General features: G+C 42.8%; 1 protein-coding gene across 4 annotated transcripts in view; it reads right to left on the bottom strand.

Annotated features, from left to right (window-relative positions):
• The window catches only part of TPCN1 (two pore segment channel 1), a 61,879-nt gene that overhangs the window by 13,118 nt on the left and 31,069 nt on the right, over nucleotides 1–17,692 (bottom strand). For all 4 annotated transcript variants that reach the window (XM_054007004.1, XM_054007005.1, XM_054007008.1 and 1 more), the window contains exons 6-18: nucleotides 17,130–17,218; nucleotides 15,605–15,639; nucleotides 14,666–14,724; nucleotides 13,793–13,892; nucleotides 13,168–13,284; nucleotides 11,929–12,053; nucleotides 10,185–10,233; nucleotides 9,900–9,963; nucleotides 8,572–8,616; nucleotides 7,405–7,461; nucleotides 7,263–7,316; nucleotides 2,587–2,659; nucleotides 2,114–2,221 (exon numbers count right to left, since the gene is read on the bottom strand). In XM_054007004.1, the coding sequence (XP_053862979.1) occupies nucleotides 2,114–2,221; nucleotides 2,587–2,659; nucleotides 7,263–7,316; nucleotides 7,405–7,461; nucleotides 8,572–8,616; nucleotides 9,900–9,963; nucleotides 10,185–10,233; nucleotides 11,929–12,053; nucleotides 13,168–13,284; nucleotides 13,793–13,892; nucleotides 14,666–14,724; nucleotides 15,605–15,639; nucleotides 17,130–17,218 (975 nt within the window). The remainder of the gene's footprint in view (nucleotides 1–2,113; nucleotides 2,222–2,586; nucleotides 2,660–7,262; nucleotides 7,317–7,404; nucleotides 7,462–8,571; nucleotides 8,617–9,899; nucleotides 9,964–10,184; nucleotides 10,234–11,928; nucleotides 12,054–13,167; nucleotides 13,285–13,792; nucleotides 13,893–14,665; nucleotides 14,725–15,604; nucleotides 15,640–17,129; nucleotides 17,219–17,692) is intronic.

Raw genomic sequence — 17,692 nt, 5'->3', positions numbered from 1 at the left:
ACATGAGAATCTGGGGACTGTACACCTGCATTTAGCCAGGGAAGTACTGATAGCAGAAAAAGATAAAACATGATCCAATGGCTGGAAATTGAAGCTAGACAAATTTGGATCTGAAATACAGCATAAAATTTTTAACAGTGAGGGTAATTAATCATTGGACCAACTTACCAAAAATTGTGGTGGATTCTCCCCCACTACCAACTTTTAAATCAAGACTGGATGTTTTCTTAAAAGGATCTGCTCTAGGAATTATTTTGGGAAATTTCTATGGCCTGTGTAATACAGGAGGTCAGACTAGATGATCACAATGGTCCCTTCTGGCCTTGGAATCTATGAATTTTTTGCACTTCACCTCTGGGGAAATTTATTGGTGAATAATGGGAGTGGGACAGGATAATATCATCGCTCTTTTCATCAGTAGATCTCAAAGCACTTCACATAGGAGGTCTGTATCATTATCCCTATTTAACATATGGGGAAACTGAGGAACAGGGCAGAAGTGACTTGCCCAGGTCACACAGCAAGTCAGCGACAGAATCAGACACAGAACCCAGGTCTCTCTATCCACTAGGTCCAACTGCCTCCCTTCACTTGGTTGGGATATTTAGACTTTAGGCACATTAAAAGTGGACAGGTAAGGCCTCTCAGTTCCTGATCCAGACCATCTTTACTCAAATAGTCTTTACTCCTGTGGGTAAGTCCCACTGTCTCATGTGATGAAGGACAAAGTCTATGAATAAGCATTTGCAGGATTATGCTTCTTAGGACAAGGACAGTGTTTTACCGATAAAGCATCATGCATAAATAACGACATTTATAAATGGTGGGCTCCTACATCATTAACACGCGTACGCTTGGCATTTACAGAACACATTTTAAAGGTGAGCTCACTTACCAAGACACAAGCTCAGTTATCTGTTCTTTTCCTGCAACAATCAATGGGAGAAAGCTGCATTCCTCACACATCAACCATTACAAGAGAAAAACAGACTTCTGAGTGCAGGCTTTGGCAGGTGAATAAAGAAGAAAATGGTTTATTTTAAAATGTAACTAACCCATTTTTTTAAATCCTTATGTGTGCTCCATTAGGAAGTAGGGATCCTAGACAGTGTGACCTAGTGAATAGAGAATTGGACTGGAACTCAGGAGACCCAGGTTCTATTCCCAGCTCTGCCAGGATTTCTGGTTGATCTTGGGCAAGTCATGTCTCCTCTTTGGGCCTTAGTTTGCCCATCTGTAAAATGGGGATGATACAATGATACTGACCTTCTCTGTAAAGCACTTTGCGATCAACTGATGAAAAGTGCTATATAAGAACTAGATATAAGTTCATCTTTAATAAAAGAACACTTTGCCCTTCTATGGAACTTCCATTTGATGATCTCAAAGCACTCTACAAAGATGAATGAATCTTTACAAAAACCTTGTGAGGCAGACATTATCACACCCATTTAACTGAGGGACAGAGGTTAAATTACTTGATCAAAGGTGTCACTGCAAGTATCAGAACTGGGAAGAGAACTCATGCAACCTGCTCTAACCAGTAGACAACAATTTGCCTCAGTGATTGGCATTTCTGGGAGCTACAGCGCTCTGCACATAGGATTCTAACAGAGGCTGGGTTAAGCCCTGAAGCATGAGCTTTAATATCCCTTCTGAAGTTTGTCATAATTAATTCCCATAACTCAAGATAATCTCATTACCCATATAGGGTTCCAGTTCCTTTGTGATACAGTCACGTAACCATGCAACCCTCCCAGCTGGGTCCTGCCAGTGAGCTGAGCCCTGGATTGGGTTGAAGGAAAAAAAAAAAAAAAAAAAACCTCCCTCTCTCTGCTGCTTTGAAAACAAGGAGTCCGGTGGCACCTTAAAGACTGAACAGATTTATTTGGGTATAAGCTTTCATGGGTAAAAAAAAAATCTCACTTCTTCAGGTTCATCTGAAGAAGTGAGGGTTTTTACCCACAAAAGGTTATGCCCCAAAAAAACCTGTTAGTCTTTAAGGTGCCACCGGACTCCTTGTTGTTTCTCTGGATTCAGACTAACACGGCTACCCCCGATACTCTGCTGTTTTGGTTATTTTCCCATTCCCCATATGCCTTTTCTGTCTCACCTGAGCAGTTGAAGGGGTCGCAGGACGACGATGAAGTAGAATGGCTCCATGTTAAATGCCAGCGCCAGGAGACCCAGAAATGCAAACAGGGTGACTGAAAAATCAAAGCTGGAAAAGGAAGAGGGAGAGCAGAAATGGCCCGGTTTAGCCTTGCGAGGGGGCAGAGTGCTCATAGCACTCTAGTTCAAAAGAAGACAAAGGGAAAAGTGGAGGGCTACTGGAATTTCCATTGAAATAAAGTTTTCTAATCTATCGCTTAAGGCCATTTTTGAAAAAAGGCAACTATATCCCAGCAACTATCACCATACCCCTCAAATCCTGCAATTCTGAGTTCTCTCTCATTAGATCCCCACCAAATTCAGCTGATTCAAATTCAGATTGCTCAAGTGACACTGATGCAATGCCGGTTAGCACAACAGCTCTGGGTGTTATGCCTCCAGCCCCCATTCACTGTTCACAAGCAGCACACTTACAGATTCCATCCAGAAGACAGATACTCAATGGGTCCCAGGCCAGTGGTTTTCAGGAGCAGCTCTACCCCATAGACTGCAAAACAAGAGAGAATCTAATATCAACCCTTAAATGAGCCACACCATAACCATTCCTTATGTGCAGCTTGAACATGTAGGTTTGTTGACTGTAGGTTTAATAAGCTCCCATTCCCTTCCTTCATGTTTATCCCCAAGGGGATGATAAGTGGGCCCCACTTCTCTTCTAGATCACTAACTTCTCCCTTAGCTACTGTGCCAAACATTCAGATCTCTGGACAGGAGTGAGTGCCTATAAGAAAGGCTAATCAGTCATCCAGAGGAACTTCAGGGCACATACTAACTCCCACATACTTGCCCAATTTAACCTCAATGGAATGTAATAAAGAATCATATCTATGAGCTCATTGGATCATGGGAGATATTTTCAAACAGGGTGGAGGAAGGCTGTTTGTTTCATACACTGCCATGAGGGCACTCTGTGAAGTTCTTGAATTAGTAGGACATTATGACATCAGGCAACAGTTCAGTGAACAAAGTATTTCTATACACCCGGGAATAAAAACATAAGAACGGCCATATTTGGTTAGACCAACGATCCATCTAGCCCAATATCCTGTCTTCCAACAATGGCCAGACCAGATACTTCAGAGGGAATGGACAAACAGGGCAATTTTTAAGTTATCCATCTCCAGCTTCTGGCAGTCAGAGGTTTATGGACACCCAGAGCAAGGGGTTGTGTATCTAACCATCTTGGCTAACAGCCATTGATAGACCTATTCTCCATGAGCTTATTGAATTCCTTTTTGAACCTAGTTCTACTTTTGACTTTCACAACATCCCCTAGCAACAAGTTTCATAGGTTGACTGTGCATTATGTGAAGAAGTACTTCCTTAAGTTTGTTTTAAACTTGATGCCTATTAATTTCATTGGGTGACCCTGAGGGTAAAAACACTTCCTTATTGACTTTCTCCACACCAGTCATGATTTTATAGACTTCTATCATATCCCCCATAAATCTTTTCTAAACTGAACTGTCCCAGTCTTTTTAATCTCTCTTCATACAGAAAATGTTCCATAACCCTAATAATTTTTGTTCCCCTACCCTGTACTTTTTCCATTTCCAATATATCTTTTTTGAGAGGGGGTGACCAGAATTGCACGCAGTATTCAAGGTGTGGGCATACCATGGATTTATATGGTGGCATTATGGTGTTTTCTGTCTCATTACCTAGCTTTCCTAATGGTTCCTAACATCCTGTTAGCTTTTTGACTGCTACTGCACATTGAGAAGATATTTTCAGAGGACTACCCACAATGACTCCAAGATCTCTTTCTTGAGTGGTAAAAGCTAATTTAGACCCCATCATTTTGTAAGTGTAGTTGGGATGATGATTTCCACTGTGCATTACTTTGCATTTAATCAACATTGAATTTCATCTGTCATTTTGTGGCTAAATCATCCAGGTTTGTGAAATCCCTTTGTAACTCTTCGCAGTCAGCTTTGGACTTAACTATCCTGAATAATTGTGTGTCATCGCAAACTTTGCCACCTCACTGTTCACTCCCTTTTCCAAATCATTTATGAATATGTTGAACAGCACTGGTCCTAGTACACATCCTTGGGAGAACCTATTATTTATCTCTCTCCACTATGAAAATTGACCATTTATTCCTACTCTTGTGTCCTGTATTCTAACCAGTTAATGATCATGAGAGGACCTTACCTCTTATCCCATTATTGCCTATTTTGCTTAAGAGCCTTTGGTGAGAGACCTTGTCAAAGGCTTTCTGAAAGTCCAAGTATATTACATCCACTGGGTCACCCTTGTTCACGTTTGCTGACACCCTCAAAGAATTCTAAGACTGGTAAGGCACGATTTCCCTTTACAAAAGTTGTGTTGGCTCTTCCAACATATTGTGTTCATTTATGTGTCTGATCATTCTGTTCTTTACTATAGTTTCAACCAATTTGCCTGGCACTTAAGTTAGGCTCATTGGCCTGTAATTGCCAGGATTGCCTTTGGAGCCTTTAAAAAAAACCCTATCAGCATTACATTAGCTATCTGCCAGTCAGAGACTGATTTAAGTGATAGGTTACATACCACAGTTAGTAGTTCGGAAGGAACTCGGATGTGAAATTGCAGAACTCTTGGGTGAATCCTATCTGGTCCTGGTGACTTATTACTGTTTAATTTATCAATTTCTTCCAAAATGTCCTCTATAGATACCACATGCCGAGACAGTTCCTCAGATCTGTCATCTAAAAAGAACTGCTCAGGTGTAGGAATCCCCCTTACATCCTTTGCAGCAAACCGATGCAAGAAATTTATTTAGCTTCTCTGCAATGTCCTTGTCTTCCTTGACTGCTCCTTTAGCACCTTGATTGTCCAGTGGCCCTCAATCATCCAATGGCCCTTGTTGGTAGGCTTCCTACTTCTAATGTACTTAAAGATTTTTTTTTTGTTAGTTTTGGGGGTTTTGCTAGCTGCTCTTCAAGTTCTTTCTTGGCCTGCCTAATTAAACTTTTACACTTGACTTGCCAGTGTTTAGACTCCTTTCTATTTTTCTCAGTAGGATCTGACTTCCAGTTTTTAAAAGATGTCTTTTTGTCTCTAACCACCTCTTTTAGTATGTTTAGCCATGGTGGCTTTTCTTGTTCCTGTTACCTTCTTCTTTTGGGGGGAGGGTGGGGTGCGTGGGGGGAGGAAATATTTAGTTTGATCCTCTATTACGGTATTTTTAAAAAGTTTCCATGCAGCTTGCAGGCAGCTCACTCTTGTGACTGTTCCTTCTAATTTCCATTTAACTAGCCTCATTTTTGTTTAGTTCACCTTTTTGAAGTTAAATGCTACTGTGGTATTTTCCTCCCTACAAGGATGTTAAATGTAATTACATTATGAACATTATTACTGAGTGGTTCAGTTATAGTCACTTCTTGGACCAGATGCTGTGCTCACTTAGGACTAAATCAAGAATTGCTCTCCCCTTGTGGGTCCCAGGACTATCTGCTCCAAGAAACAGTCATTAATAATGCCTAGAAATTTTATCTCTGCACCCAGTCCTGAGGTGACATGAACCCCAGTCAATATAGGGATAAATGAAATCCCCCATTATTTTTGGATTTTCTGTTTCTGTAGCCTCTCTAACCTCCCTGAATATTTCACAATCAGAGTCACCATCCTGGTCAGATGGTCAGTAGTATATTCTGACTGGTATACTCTTATTATTCAAGCATGGAATTTCTATCCACAAAAATTCTATGGTACTGTCGGATTCATTTCAGATTTTTACTATATTTGACTCCATGCTTTCTTTCACATACGGTGCCATGCACCCCAGCACAACCTACTCGGTCATTCCTATATATTTTGTACCCTAGTATTATGTGTCCCACTGATGATCATTTGTTCCACCACGTTTCTGTGATGCTTATTCTATCAATATCCTCATTTAATACCAGGTACTCAAGTTCACTCATTAGTATTTAGACTTCTTGCATTAGCATACAAGCACTATAAAATTTGTCAATATTTCGTTGTCTGACTTTATGTGAGGTCACTAATTAGGACAGCCCCAGGGGAAACAAAAACAAGTCACCACAAACTCATAAAACAAACAATGGACATTTTCTCCAACTCCAACTTTTCTGACAACTCCTCTGCTGGCAACTGTAGCCACAGAGCTCTCCATGCAGTTACGTGAGAGGTTAGCAAACGGGTATTTGGATTCTCCCAAAGTCACCTTTATTGCAATTGTCAGCTCTACTTATTAACAGCTTTAGCTCTGCTTCAGTAGAATTGCTCAGCAGCAGCAGTGAAAAACAAACGGCACTTATAGGAGAGGATGAACTAACTTGGATAAGTAACGAGTTCCATGGCAGAGCAACACACTGGCATAGAGGGATCTAAGGTCAGGCTCACTTTTGCCTTGTTCTGTTCGGGGTGCTAGAAGACAGTACAGTCAGCCTCTGTGGGAGGGACAGCAGTATACTGCTCTCTCAAGAGCTCCTCTGATTTGTCTGAAGTGTTGACAGACTCAAAAGAGTCACCACCTCCAAAATGGAAGGAGGACTGCTCAGACTCAAAGGTAGGGAGTGGCAGTACCATGGAGGGAAATGGAAGGAGATTCCAGGTGAAAATAATTAAGGGAAGATGATTCCACAAAACAACAATTAACAGAGCAGGAAATAAATAGGGTCTTGGTTCAAGATGTGCTTTCAATATGGTAATTCTACCAAGAGGGCTATGCAACGTATCCAGTCTGCACTGACAGTAACGTGAGTTGTGGATGGGGGTCAGTAAATGCCCAACAGTTTATGGTTGGGGGTGAAAATGGAAGACCAGATGGGTGTGTGGTTTTGGGGCAATGTTACTAGGGGCTGAGTCAGAACTACATTCCCATTTAGATGCATCTCATTACATAGATAGCAGGGGTACAAGAGGTTCCCTCTTCAGCACACCAAGTTTACCAGAGGCACTTCTTACAAGCAAGCAAGGCCAATAAAATCTGTTCAGATCCAGGCACTGAGAAAAATGGCTTCCAAGGAAATGGATACTTTAAGCCCTTGAATGACAAAAATGCGCAACTGAGAAACCCCAATATACCCTTCCGCAGCTGTAATGGAACAAAGCAGTGCTGGTCTGGTGCAGCAACTTACTCGTGAGGAAGACGATGTAACTCCACGGGACATCTCTGGGGAAGAAGTTCCCACCTGCAAGGCACAGAAACAGCGCCTTCTCAGAGGGTTGATCAAACTTATGGAAGACGACAAGTCAAGAAATGAACCATGTATATCCTACCTTGCAGCATGAAGGTTTGAATTAGAATCCAGATCCCATTCACAGCTACCACAGTATCTGGAAAACAAAAATACACTGCTGCAATGAAAAGTTGCTGGATAATCAGATGTTAATTTTCTAAACTTTTGGGCAGGCAGTGTGGTCTAATGGTTAGGGCACAGGACTAGGCATCAGAAGATCCAAGGTCTGTTTCCAACTCTCCCAAAGTTACACATCCCATTCACTGGTAAAGCCCCCTACATTCTGTGCTTCAGTTTCCCAGTATATTAAATGAGTATAATAATTTATCCACCTATGTACAATGCTTTGAGATCCTCAGAAGAAAAAAGTGTATTGTTGAATCTCAGTCTAACATACAGTTATTTTTCCTGGTACATTATTCCCTACATTGCCCTAGAATTACTTCTATATTCCAGTTTCTTTCCATCTCTGCAGAATTGTTCCAGGACCGTACATAGCTCCTAGGCCAGTTACAATGCGGGAAGGATACAGAACCATCACAAAGCTCCTACAGGCCCGCTTGTAGCGCCCACCATTAAGCCACTGGGACACAGAGGATCCAAGATGTAGGAACTCTCCTCTTCACTCCTTCCTTCATCCTACCATCATAATCAGCAAAAAGAGCACTTCTCTTACAGAATAAAAATCAATCAAAATGAGAGATTAGCATAACAAGTGGGACCAGGAGTCAAACATGCCCTCCTCTCTAGAGAAGCTGGACAGCAATTCGGCTGCTCTGCTTAGTACAAACTCCAAGCAATACCCCTTGGAATTAAGCTGTTTGCACTTTCTGAAGTGCAGCAAACCACGGGAGCATTGTGTGTCAAGTCAGGTCCTTTCATCAGCATCCTCAGCTGCAGTGTCAAAACTGAAAGCATGTGAAGTGTAACCAGGCACCCTCTGAAACGCACCAGGATGGAAGAGCCAGCTTCTGAAGAACCCAGTCCCATAAAACACACTTCAAAATAATGTACAAACTAGTCCTTATGAGAATCCCACCCGCACATGAACTCCTTCTGATGGCAGAGAAGCACAGGAATTATTGTGGCTCCAATCACAGCTCAGGTTCCATTGCACTAGGCAGTGTACAAACACAGAGAGAATCCCCGCCCTGAAGAACAGAGAGCTGAGTAGGTAAAATCATGCGATTTTGTTTTTCACACTTACACATGGCATACTGGAATGCTCGGGACTTCACCAGGATGTTAATGCCTGTATGAAGAAGGGAAATATTACAAACAAATAGATGTTCGTTACAAAAAATATTTAAAAATAAACTCACACGTGTACCAAATACTCCCTCTTCTTCCTCCGTATCTATTTAATGACCACCCTGACATTAACTGGGCTCATTTTTCATATCCATTCTCAGCACAGGGTCTAGGTAGCACAGTGGGCAATAGTGCACTTACATGTCTTTCACTTCTTATGCCTGGAGTTCAAATCCTGACCTAGAACTCAAGTGATAGTGATGTGACAGTTCTCACCCTACTGCAGTTCCAAATTTGCCCACATCTTGAAACTAGTGCACAGTTCAAATGGAGATGTCAGTCACCGCCCAGTCCTGGAACAGTGGAAGCGTTCTAACTCCGGGCTAAAGTGCATTAGCACAGCTGCATAGGGACCTTGTACCAGTAGCTGCCTGCGCTATCCTTGGTTCAGGCTAGTTGTCCCTCACTAACCTACATATATATTTTAAAAAAAAACCCCACTTATCCAGGGATACAAATGGGTACATTTGCAACAGTGGCATGTAGAGGATATATTACGTTTAAAGCTGTATCTAGGCCACATTATAACCTCTATTTTCTCCTTTACAGCAGCTGCACATGCTCTGTGCAAATGCTGCATCCACCAGAGACTACGAAGACCAGCAACCCCTCGGAGACTGCAAATCCACTCCACAGCCCGCTGCTGTTGGAGGAGAGCTGCAGCCTCAGATACTGAGAAACCGATCTCCTCCACTCGGCCAGTCCTAGCAAGCTGGACCACTGCATCAGACTCCCCTGCATGCTGTACCAGAAGACGCATCCAGCAATGGGTGGGCTCAAGGTATTTGCTAAGAAGCTTTCCTTATTTTATAAAGTTGGTTTCCAGGTCAGTGCACAGAATATATATTTATGTGACAGATGCCCTCGTCCAACAGGCCAGAATACCGTGCCTTTTGAGTGGCTCGGCAGTTAACCTGCTGAGACGGGCACAGTTGCTATCTGGAGTATTTAGACTGTTACTGTATTTATGCTTGGGGTAATGTACAGAGAATGTGTTCTTTCAGAAGGCTTCTTTTTTTGAAAAGAGATGGTTTTCGAACAGGTACATGCTTGAATTTAAAACATGTTGAATTTAAAACATAAGACCGTAAGAACGGCCAGACTGGGTCAGACCAATGGTCCATGTAGCTCAGCATCCCGTCTTCAGACAGTGGCCAATGCCAGATGCTTCAAAGGGAATGAACAGAACAGGGTAATCATCAAGTGAGCCATACAGCAAGTTACCTTTAAATATAAGAAACGCTGTCCGTGGAAGGTCATCAAACCAGTGCTCGCGGTTTCGTTTTGCCTGGAAGTGGAACAGACCTGATCAGCAGGAAGTATGAGCAGAGATTTATCAAAGTAGGTCAAAATTACATCCATAAGAAAATGAAGCAAGACCCATCTTCTCCCCAGGTCATTTCGGTCTTGTTCCACATAGTCTTTATTTCTCCTCCACCTTCTCTCCATAAACTTCCCTCCAGTCCTCATCCCCTTCTCTCCTCACACTCTCCTCCATTTAACACTTGCCTTCCATTTTAAGCCAACAACTTCATAGAAATGGTAGAAATCCTTTAGGCTGTAAGAGAGAAAGATAAAAGGGTGAATCAGATCAAATCCCAGTGGTATTTGAATTTTGCCATCATGGGTACCAAATGTTTCACTATTTAAGTGTATCAAGTGCCTAATTGTGTCACCTGATTGTGGGAGAGGGGGAATGTTTTCCATGCCAGACCTTCTTTTCAGGAGAAGTTCCCTTAATTTCTCGTTAACTCTTTGTTCAAACTGTATGAAAAATCAACATTCAGATCATCCATTGTTTGTGTCACAGGTTTTCCTAAATGCAAGTGGGCCTTAGGAGATAGTAAAGGTTACCACATTTCTGCAGCAAAGCCTGACAAAGACTGATACAGTCTTAGGGTGAAATCTTGGCTCCACTGAACTCAGAGAGTTTTGCTATGGACTTCAATGGAACCAGGATTTCACTTATATTGTAAGCTCTTAGGGGCAGTGTTTATATGCATGTAGTGCATGCAAGTAAATAAATAAATAAGGTAAGATGTCATCAATATTAAGGTTTGCATAAGCCTCCTGGCTGATAACTGGGTGATCAATTGTGTGGTTTGTAAAATGCCATTTACAAATAATTGGACCTGAACCACCCTGGAAGCACATCTTAATTCCTCATTTACTATTAACTATTCCTTTCCTGCTAGGTTTTGGTTGGTTGTTTTAAAAAGGTAGTTTTAAACTTTTGAGCAACAATAAAACTGGTGCAAAGATATGAGATGAGAGAACCCTGTAAGCACATGAAGTAAAAATGACTGACAATCAGCCTGGGCTAGATTTTTTAAAGGTGTTTAGATACCTAAAGATGCAGATTTGAAAAAAAAACTAAACAATCTTACTTGGTGCCTAGTTGCACCTTTAGGCACCTAAACATCTTTAACAATCTGACTCTTGGTCCCTATCCCATCCTCAACAGAGCACACAGATGCTGGACTAGCATCCAGATTCACTCCCTTCCTGGGGGTTTAGTTTTATTGGGAAATGAAAACCATTATCTACAACCACATTAGCATCACCCTAATATTCCACTCCAAGCTTAGCTATGCCCCGAGTTTCCCTTTGGGGTTTCCTTGTCCTATCATTCTAGGTCTCTCTCACCCACAGATGCACTCATCTCTTTATATCCAGGTTGGAGTTAACTGGACCCACCCAACAGCATGATTCAGCAATAATTACTCCGACTCTTAATGCAGGGTTCTGCGGTGTTTTTGGAACTCCAGGAGAGTGATGCTTTCGTGAAATGCCAGGGGACATAACCAATTGCCGGTTAACTGGGAACGTGTTAAGCTAAAGTTGCACTGCATGTGCAGAAGTTCTCCTTTCTTTGGGTCTCATGTCCAAAATAGGGTCCTCTGTTTCCAAGGAGCTCTGTCTTTCACCTATCTCCCTCTGCTTAATGGCTGTCATCGCAGTCCTGTCTCTCCAACGGGGCAGAAGGGAAAGCCACTCATTGACCGGCAGATCATAAAGCAGCAGGGGATTATCACTTCGACACCCCTTTCAAGCCCAGGTTCACCTCCAATAGCCCAAGGAGGCAAGAATCCCAGAAGTGTTCCCCGACCCCAGACTGCATCTAAGCCTGCATTCTGGGATTGATTTTCCTTGATAAGCCACACCATTCCCTCGGACATATGGTATGGACCCAGAGTGTCATGAATCCTGTAAAATGCTGCCCCTTTTCTAGGTTACAGCAGCAGCATCCTACCTGACTAAAGCTGTATTGCTTTGATTCAGTGCTTTGAAAGTTAGATAACGTTCTCTGGCGCACATCCGAGGCTTATAAAACCGCATCAGCCCTTCAAACTGCTTGAAGGAGATACCAGATGGTCTCTAGAAACACAGAAAGGAGTTGTCATAAGTGATGCTGTAGGAGGAAGCACAGGAACATATAGGCCATATAGGAACATGTAATTCTCTCTTAGGACTGCTTCTAAGCAAGATTTAAATGTCAGGAGAAGATGCTGTTACTACCACCTCTAGAAGGCACACACTTACTTATTACTCCAGAAAAGTGTTTCCCAAACTTTAACAGCTCACGAACCTCTTTCACTAAATTGTGAAATCTCGTGAACCCCCTCCTAAAAATGAATATTTTCAGGGATTTCAGTTTAAATTTCCTCAGTGTGATGGATGCCTCAACTGCCCGGCCTGGCTCTCCCTGGGGCTCGGGCTGCCAGCCCTGCGTGGGGAGTGCTGGGGTTTGGGCTGCCAGCTCCCCCGCTGACCGATGGGACTCGGGCTGCCAGCCCCAACTGCCTGGCCCCCGCTCTCCATGGGGCTCGCGGTGTCTGCCCTGCAACCGGGTCCCACCCGATGTCTCCAATGCCTGGGGTCCTCTGTCCGCCATTAGTGAAATTTTTCTGGGGAACCCCCTATAACGTTCTGCGAACCCCCAGGGGTTCGTGAACCCCAGTTTGGGAACCACTGCTCTAGAACCTAGAAAGAGGAAAAGTTTCCTGGGATTAGCTCCTCTGCTTGGTCTCCTGGTTAGTGGAAGAACAGAGAACAATCTTGCACTGAAGTTCTGTCCAGTTTAAGTGCCAAGCAACAGGGCTTCCACCACTTCCCTTGGGAAACTGCTCCACAGCCTAACCGAGCTTACTGCCCGGATACTTTAACCTACGCTTTCCTGTTTCAATTTCATTCCATTACTCTTCGTTATACCCTTAATTCACCATGCTAAATCATCCCTCTTCTCCCTGCATGTGTACAACCTGCAAAATATATTTCTAGGCTTAACATTCCCTTTAGCTGTCACTTAGCCGTCCTGTATCTACTGAATCCTTCAGGTTTTTGTCACACTGAACTTTGTCATCAATTACTGCTGGTGGAACACCACCTCTTTAAACACTCAATTTCTTCTGACGTGCTACTGGTGGGGGTCCGTGACAGCTTCCAGTGACACAGGTTGAGTATTTCTTGCACATATACGAATATCCCCTACCTGCTTGCTGACAAGCAGGCGGTAGGCGTGTTGTATGGCTGTGCGTTTGTGCAGCAGCAGGGACTTGAACTTCCTCTTTTCAATATCACTGAACGTGTCAAACACCACAGCAAGAAGCTGAAAAGAAACAGATGAGACAAAGCGGAAGTCAGGCTTTGATCGTTACAGCATATGGCCTCTTTTGCCACATGGCGTCTGGACACTTATGAATAAGCACCACAGAGAGGCACAATAGATGCCAGCAGTATGGATTTTGCTAAGTGCTGTGCTAATGCAAGGTATAGTAGAGTTAATAAGAATCTCTAAGCAACCTGGACACCAAAGGATTAACAAGAGCACACACCCACAGTTACCTATGCACCATTTTAAAAACGTATTTGGCTACACAGCTCCTATTACCATTAATGAGAGGCACATAAAGAAGTTTGTAGAGTGCCTGTTCATACCGGACAGTAAGCTCAGGAGAACAGGGGGAAGAGGGCTAATTGGTTTTAATCAGATAGACCCTGTCATTACAACACAAGAGATAACAGGCACTATTACCAAACCATTGTGACAGGTGAAGAACTCTACTGCAATAACCAAATGAGAGGAAGGGGAGTCCCAGCTGCAGGAAGAAACGTACCAAGTTCATAATGAAGTAGAGCTCAATGGAGAGGTACACTATGAAGAAGACACAGGACCAGGGGTTCCGGGAGTAAGATGGCATCATCACATCAGGGAAACTGCCCCCCAAAAGATACAAGCCAACTTATTAGCAGCCACAATAGTGTCATTCATGCAACGTTTCACACTGACGAGATGATCACACCATGTACAGGAACTGTGTATATGCATACACAGATCAACACCCTCATATGGTGATGCAGACTATGTAGCTATACACAATTTACACATTATGAACCTATACATTCGCTGCAAGAGTTTGAAATCCATAATTTTCACTGCATCCCTAAACATCCCCAAAGTTTGATGGGCAACAGGGACTTACAAAATATCTATGGTTTATTTATGTTTTAATCAACAGTAATATTTTGCAGTTTCACAGAGATCTTATTCCAAGGATTTCAAGTTAATTAATCCTCACAATCGTCCTAGAAAATGCACAAGCATCATTATGCCCATTTTACAGATGGGAAAAAGAGGCAGAGAGGTGAAGTGACTTCCCCATGCCTGTATAGTGTGTTAGCGGCAGACAAAGGAGCATAACTCAGACCTCTGTATTCTTAGACTTGTGCCTTAACAATGAGTCCATCCTTCCCCTTTAGTGGCTTCATAATACTTAAGGGTGAACTACAGCAGTTCCTTCGACGCAGGTCATTGAACACTAGGCTGCAGTGAAGTACAGGTTCCCCATTGGGAAACACTGCTCTCATGCGATGAAGAAGAGGTCACATCTGCAGACCCAGAGGTTTCACAAATAAAAGATTTGCCGTGAGAGACTTTCCAGGGGTGAGGGGAAGGGAGGGAGTCCCAGTAAAAGGAAGCATGGACTTACTTTGAAGTGGTCAGAAGAACAAAGAGATTCACAAGGCTGTTCTCTAAGGTACTGAAATACTGAAAGAGAAAACAAATACAAACCAGCCCCACATTGACACGGTCAAGGTTATAATTCCTTAACTAATTTCCTGACTTCTCTTAGTAACTCTTGACATGTTCTTGCATGCCCCTTCTGTAGGCAAACAGAAAGGTGTGGCATGTGAAGAGTTAAAAAATGAAAGCTTGCCTGCACATTCCTGTAGGTGACTCCCAATACTTTCATCACCCTGTGGTCAGACTTGGCAGCTGGAACCTGTGGCTTTGAGCAGTAAGGCCCCCATAGGTTGGGAGGACGAGAATAGGGTTTCTTATACCACTCTTTCACTGCAGACCCAACTGCCTCCCACTTGGGATGGAAAGGTACTATTTTCCTTAGGCCTGTGATCAAGTGTCCCAGTTTTGGTGTATCACAAGAGGTTGCCAGCAGCTGTGCTGGGATCACAACTCTTTATTGGGGATATTCACTTACCTATCCAGGCAGAAACACTAATAGCAGGGCAGCAAGGCACATCATGCGCCAGCCCACAGTGTCATGCACTGCACTATATATGCAGTTGCGGGTAGGGGAAGATGTGGCTTGCCCTGATTGGATTGAGACATCAAGAAGAGGGGGTGACAAATGTAGTGTCCCCTTTTGGATTTCCTGACATTGAGGGGACATCATTTACTGTTTCCCATTGGGGTCTGATCCGTGGTTAACTACGTTAAAAAAAATAAATGGTCAGTCATGGCCCTCTGCCCTTCTTATTGCTAACTCCAATTAAAACTGCACCCCCAGAGACAATCCATTCAGGAGAAAAACAATATCTATCCCATATATAGACTATTTGAATTTGGTTTTCAAGATGACCAAATGGGTCTTAAAAAGCTAAGTCTGAAGAATTTGTTGTTTACTTACAGGATCTGAGTGGTTAGAGGAAAACAGATAAAAACCTAGAGAAATGGAAGAAGGAAATGGGAAGGGGAAGAAAAAAAAAAGGGACATTTAATTTCAAGCAACAAAATAACAAAAAGAGTCCCTTATCCTCAAATCGTGGCTATAAAACTCCAGAACATCAGCTAAATACTCTGTTATTTAATATCTGTATGCAGCATAATGCATGTGCACAGTGCTTTAGAGAGGATGAAGATATAGGACCTCATTCTCCACTGCACCTTGTGTCAGCATTTATACCTATGCTAAATGGGTGCAAGTGAGTGGGGAATCCTAATTTGGTAGCATTGTACACACATTTTTATATAATTGTAAAGGACAAGAAGATGTGAGAATCAGGCCCACAGTCCCCATCCCAGATTAATCTGGAACATTGTTCTAAACATAAGGAGCAACATGGAAGATGAGAGACCGAGGATATCAGGAGAGAACGTGGCTGAGGGACAGAAAAAGGTGTCCCATGCCCTTGTCACCAGCACTAACATGCTTCTGCAGAAGACAGCAGGATTTGGGTTTGTGAATCCTTTTTTCCTGATCTGCCATTCCTTTCCTCTTTTTTCCTCTTTCATTACTGATTTTATTCCATCTTGATTGGTTTTATTCGCTCTTCCCTTTCTCAAACTTCTGCTTCCTCTCTCCTTCCCGCTCTTCTTATTCCCTTTTCTCCCCTACTCTCTCTCCTTCTCCAAAACAGCAAGAGGTTCTTCAGTCCAAAGATTTGGCACCTGCCCCCCTAGTTGAAGATCCCCTCATATCCTTTCCCAGCTAGTGCTACAAAGGGTCAAGAGACCCAGAGAGCATTCTTTCATTTAACAAAGTCCCATGATTTGACTGAAGACCTGGCATACTGAAAGCTTGGTCACACTGGCTGACCCTTAGGCTGGGCAGTGACTGTTTTGCAGAAGAGGCACTGTGTGCCAAAAGCTCACCATCCTTGGCATACTTAGTCACGCAACTGTTTAGCTCTCCAATACCATGAAGGTGAAAAGGTATTGTATACGCTACACAGTCCCAGTTCCGATACTGTAGACTCCTTGTACTTATCAACATGCATTCAAATGACCCCTCTGGAAAGCAAATTCTCTGAGACTCTCGGAGGGTGGCATTGTACAAGGCACAGTACAGACAGTAATTTTCAGAAGTTTAAATTGAACTTGCAGACTGAAGTTGATTAAACAGAACTTAGAAGTCGCACACAAAGCATACAAGAACTCCTTTTGGCAAAGTTCCCTATTTCCCTTGTCACTTGTGATGTTAACTTACGGGGCTGAAATCCCTGATTCCTATGTTTTCCAACTCTTCACCTGCCCTCACCTCCCAGCTAATTCTGAAATGAATCAGACAGAAAGGAAGTGAAGCGCTCGTCAAGACATCTTATGTCCATTCAGCTTTACATTCCTCCCTGCTCTTTTGTGCCACATAGACAATAATTATTGCAAGATACCATACAAGAAAGCAGATAGCTTAACTCTTCACAAAGGCAACTTACCTAGGATGGCAAAAATCACCATGAAGAAAAGGAGGAGGAGGAGGATGTCAATGAAAGGAGGGAGAGACTGGAAGATCTGTCGCAGGTTTCTGAAAAGGAGGAAACATTTACTCCATATTTTAAAACTGCAACCTGTGCATGTGCACCAGAAAGTGAGGATGAATCAATTCTACATTGGCAAGCCGTTAAACTGGAGAATCTAGTCAGTCTTTTTCCATCTCTCACTTCAATGATTGGGAATGGAATGCTCAGGATTTCTAGCACATTGTTAAGTTCTGTTAGCTCTGAGAAATAACAATCTCAAACTCATTCCCTAGACCCAGGTCTCCCATGCAGCAGTACAATGCTACACTGTCCCCAGAACATCTAGTCATTTTCCAAGGCATATTTAGTTTCTTTGCAGTCAGTATTTAGGTAATGCATGTGATACAAGTTTCACCGTGTCAATTTCTTTCTGCAGGGTTAAGACATACGGCCTCCCAATAGGGCCAAAACACAAGAATTCAAAGGTACAGTAACATTTCTGAGACTGCCTTGCTACTATTCTGCTTTCTCACACATCT

This window comes from Malaclemys terrapin, chromosome 16, assembly GCF_027887155.1.
Source record: "Malaclemys terrapin pileata isolate rMalTer1 chromosome 16, rMalTer1.hap1, whole genome shotgun sequence".
Taxonomy (NCBI): Eukaryota; Metazoa; Chordata; order Testudines; family Emydidae; genus Malaclemys; species Malaclemys terrapin.
This window is presented reverse-complemented; position numbering and strand designations above follow the sequence as displayed.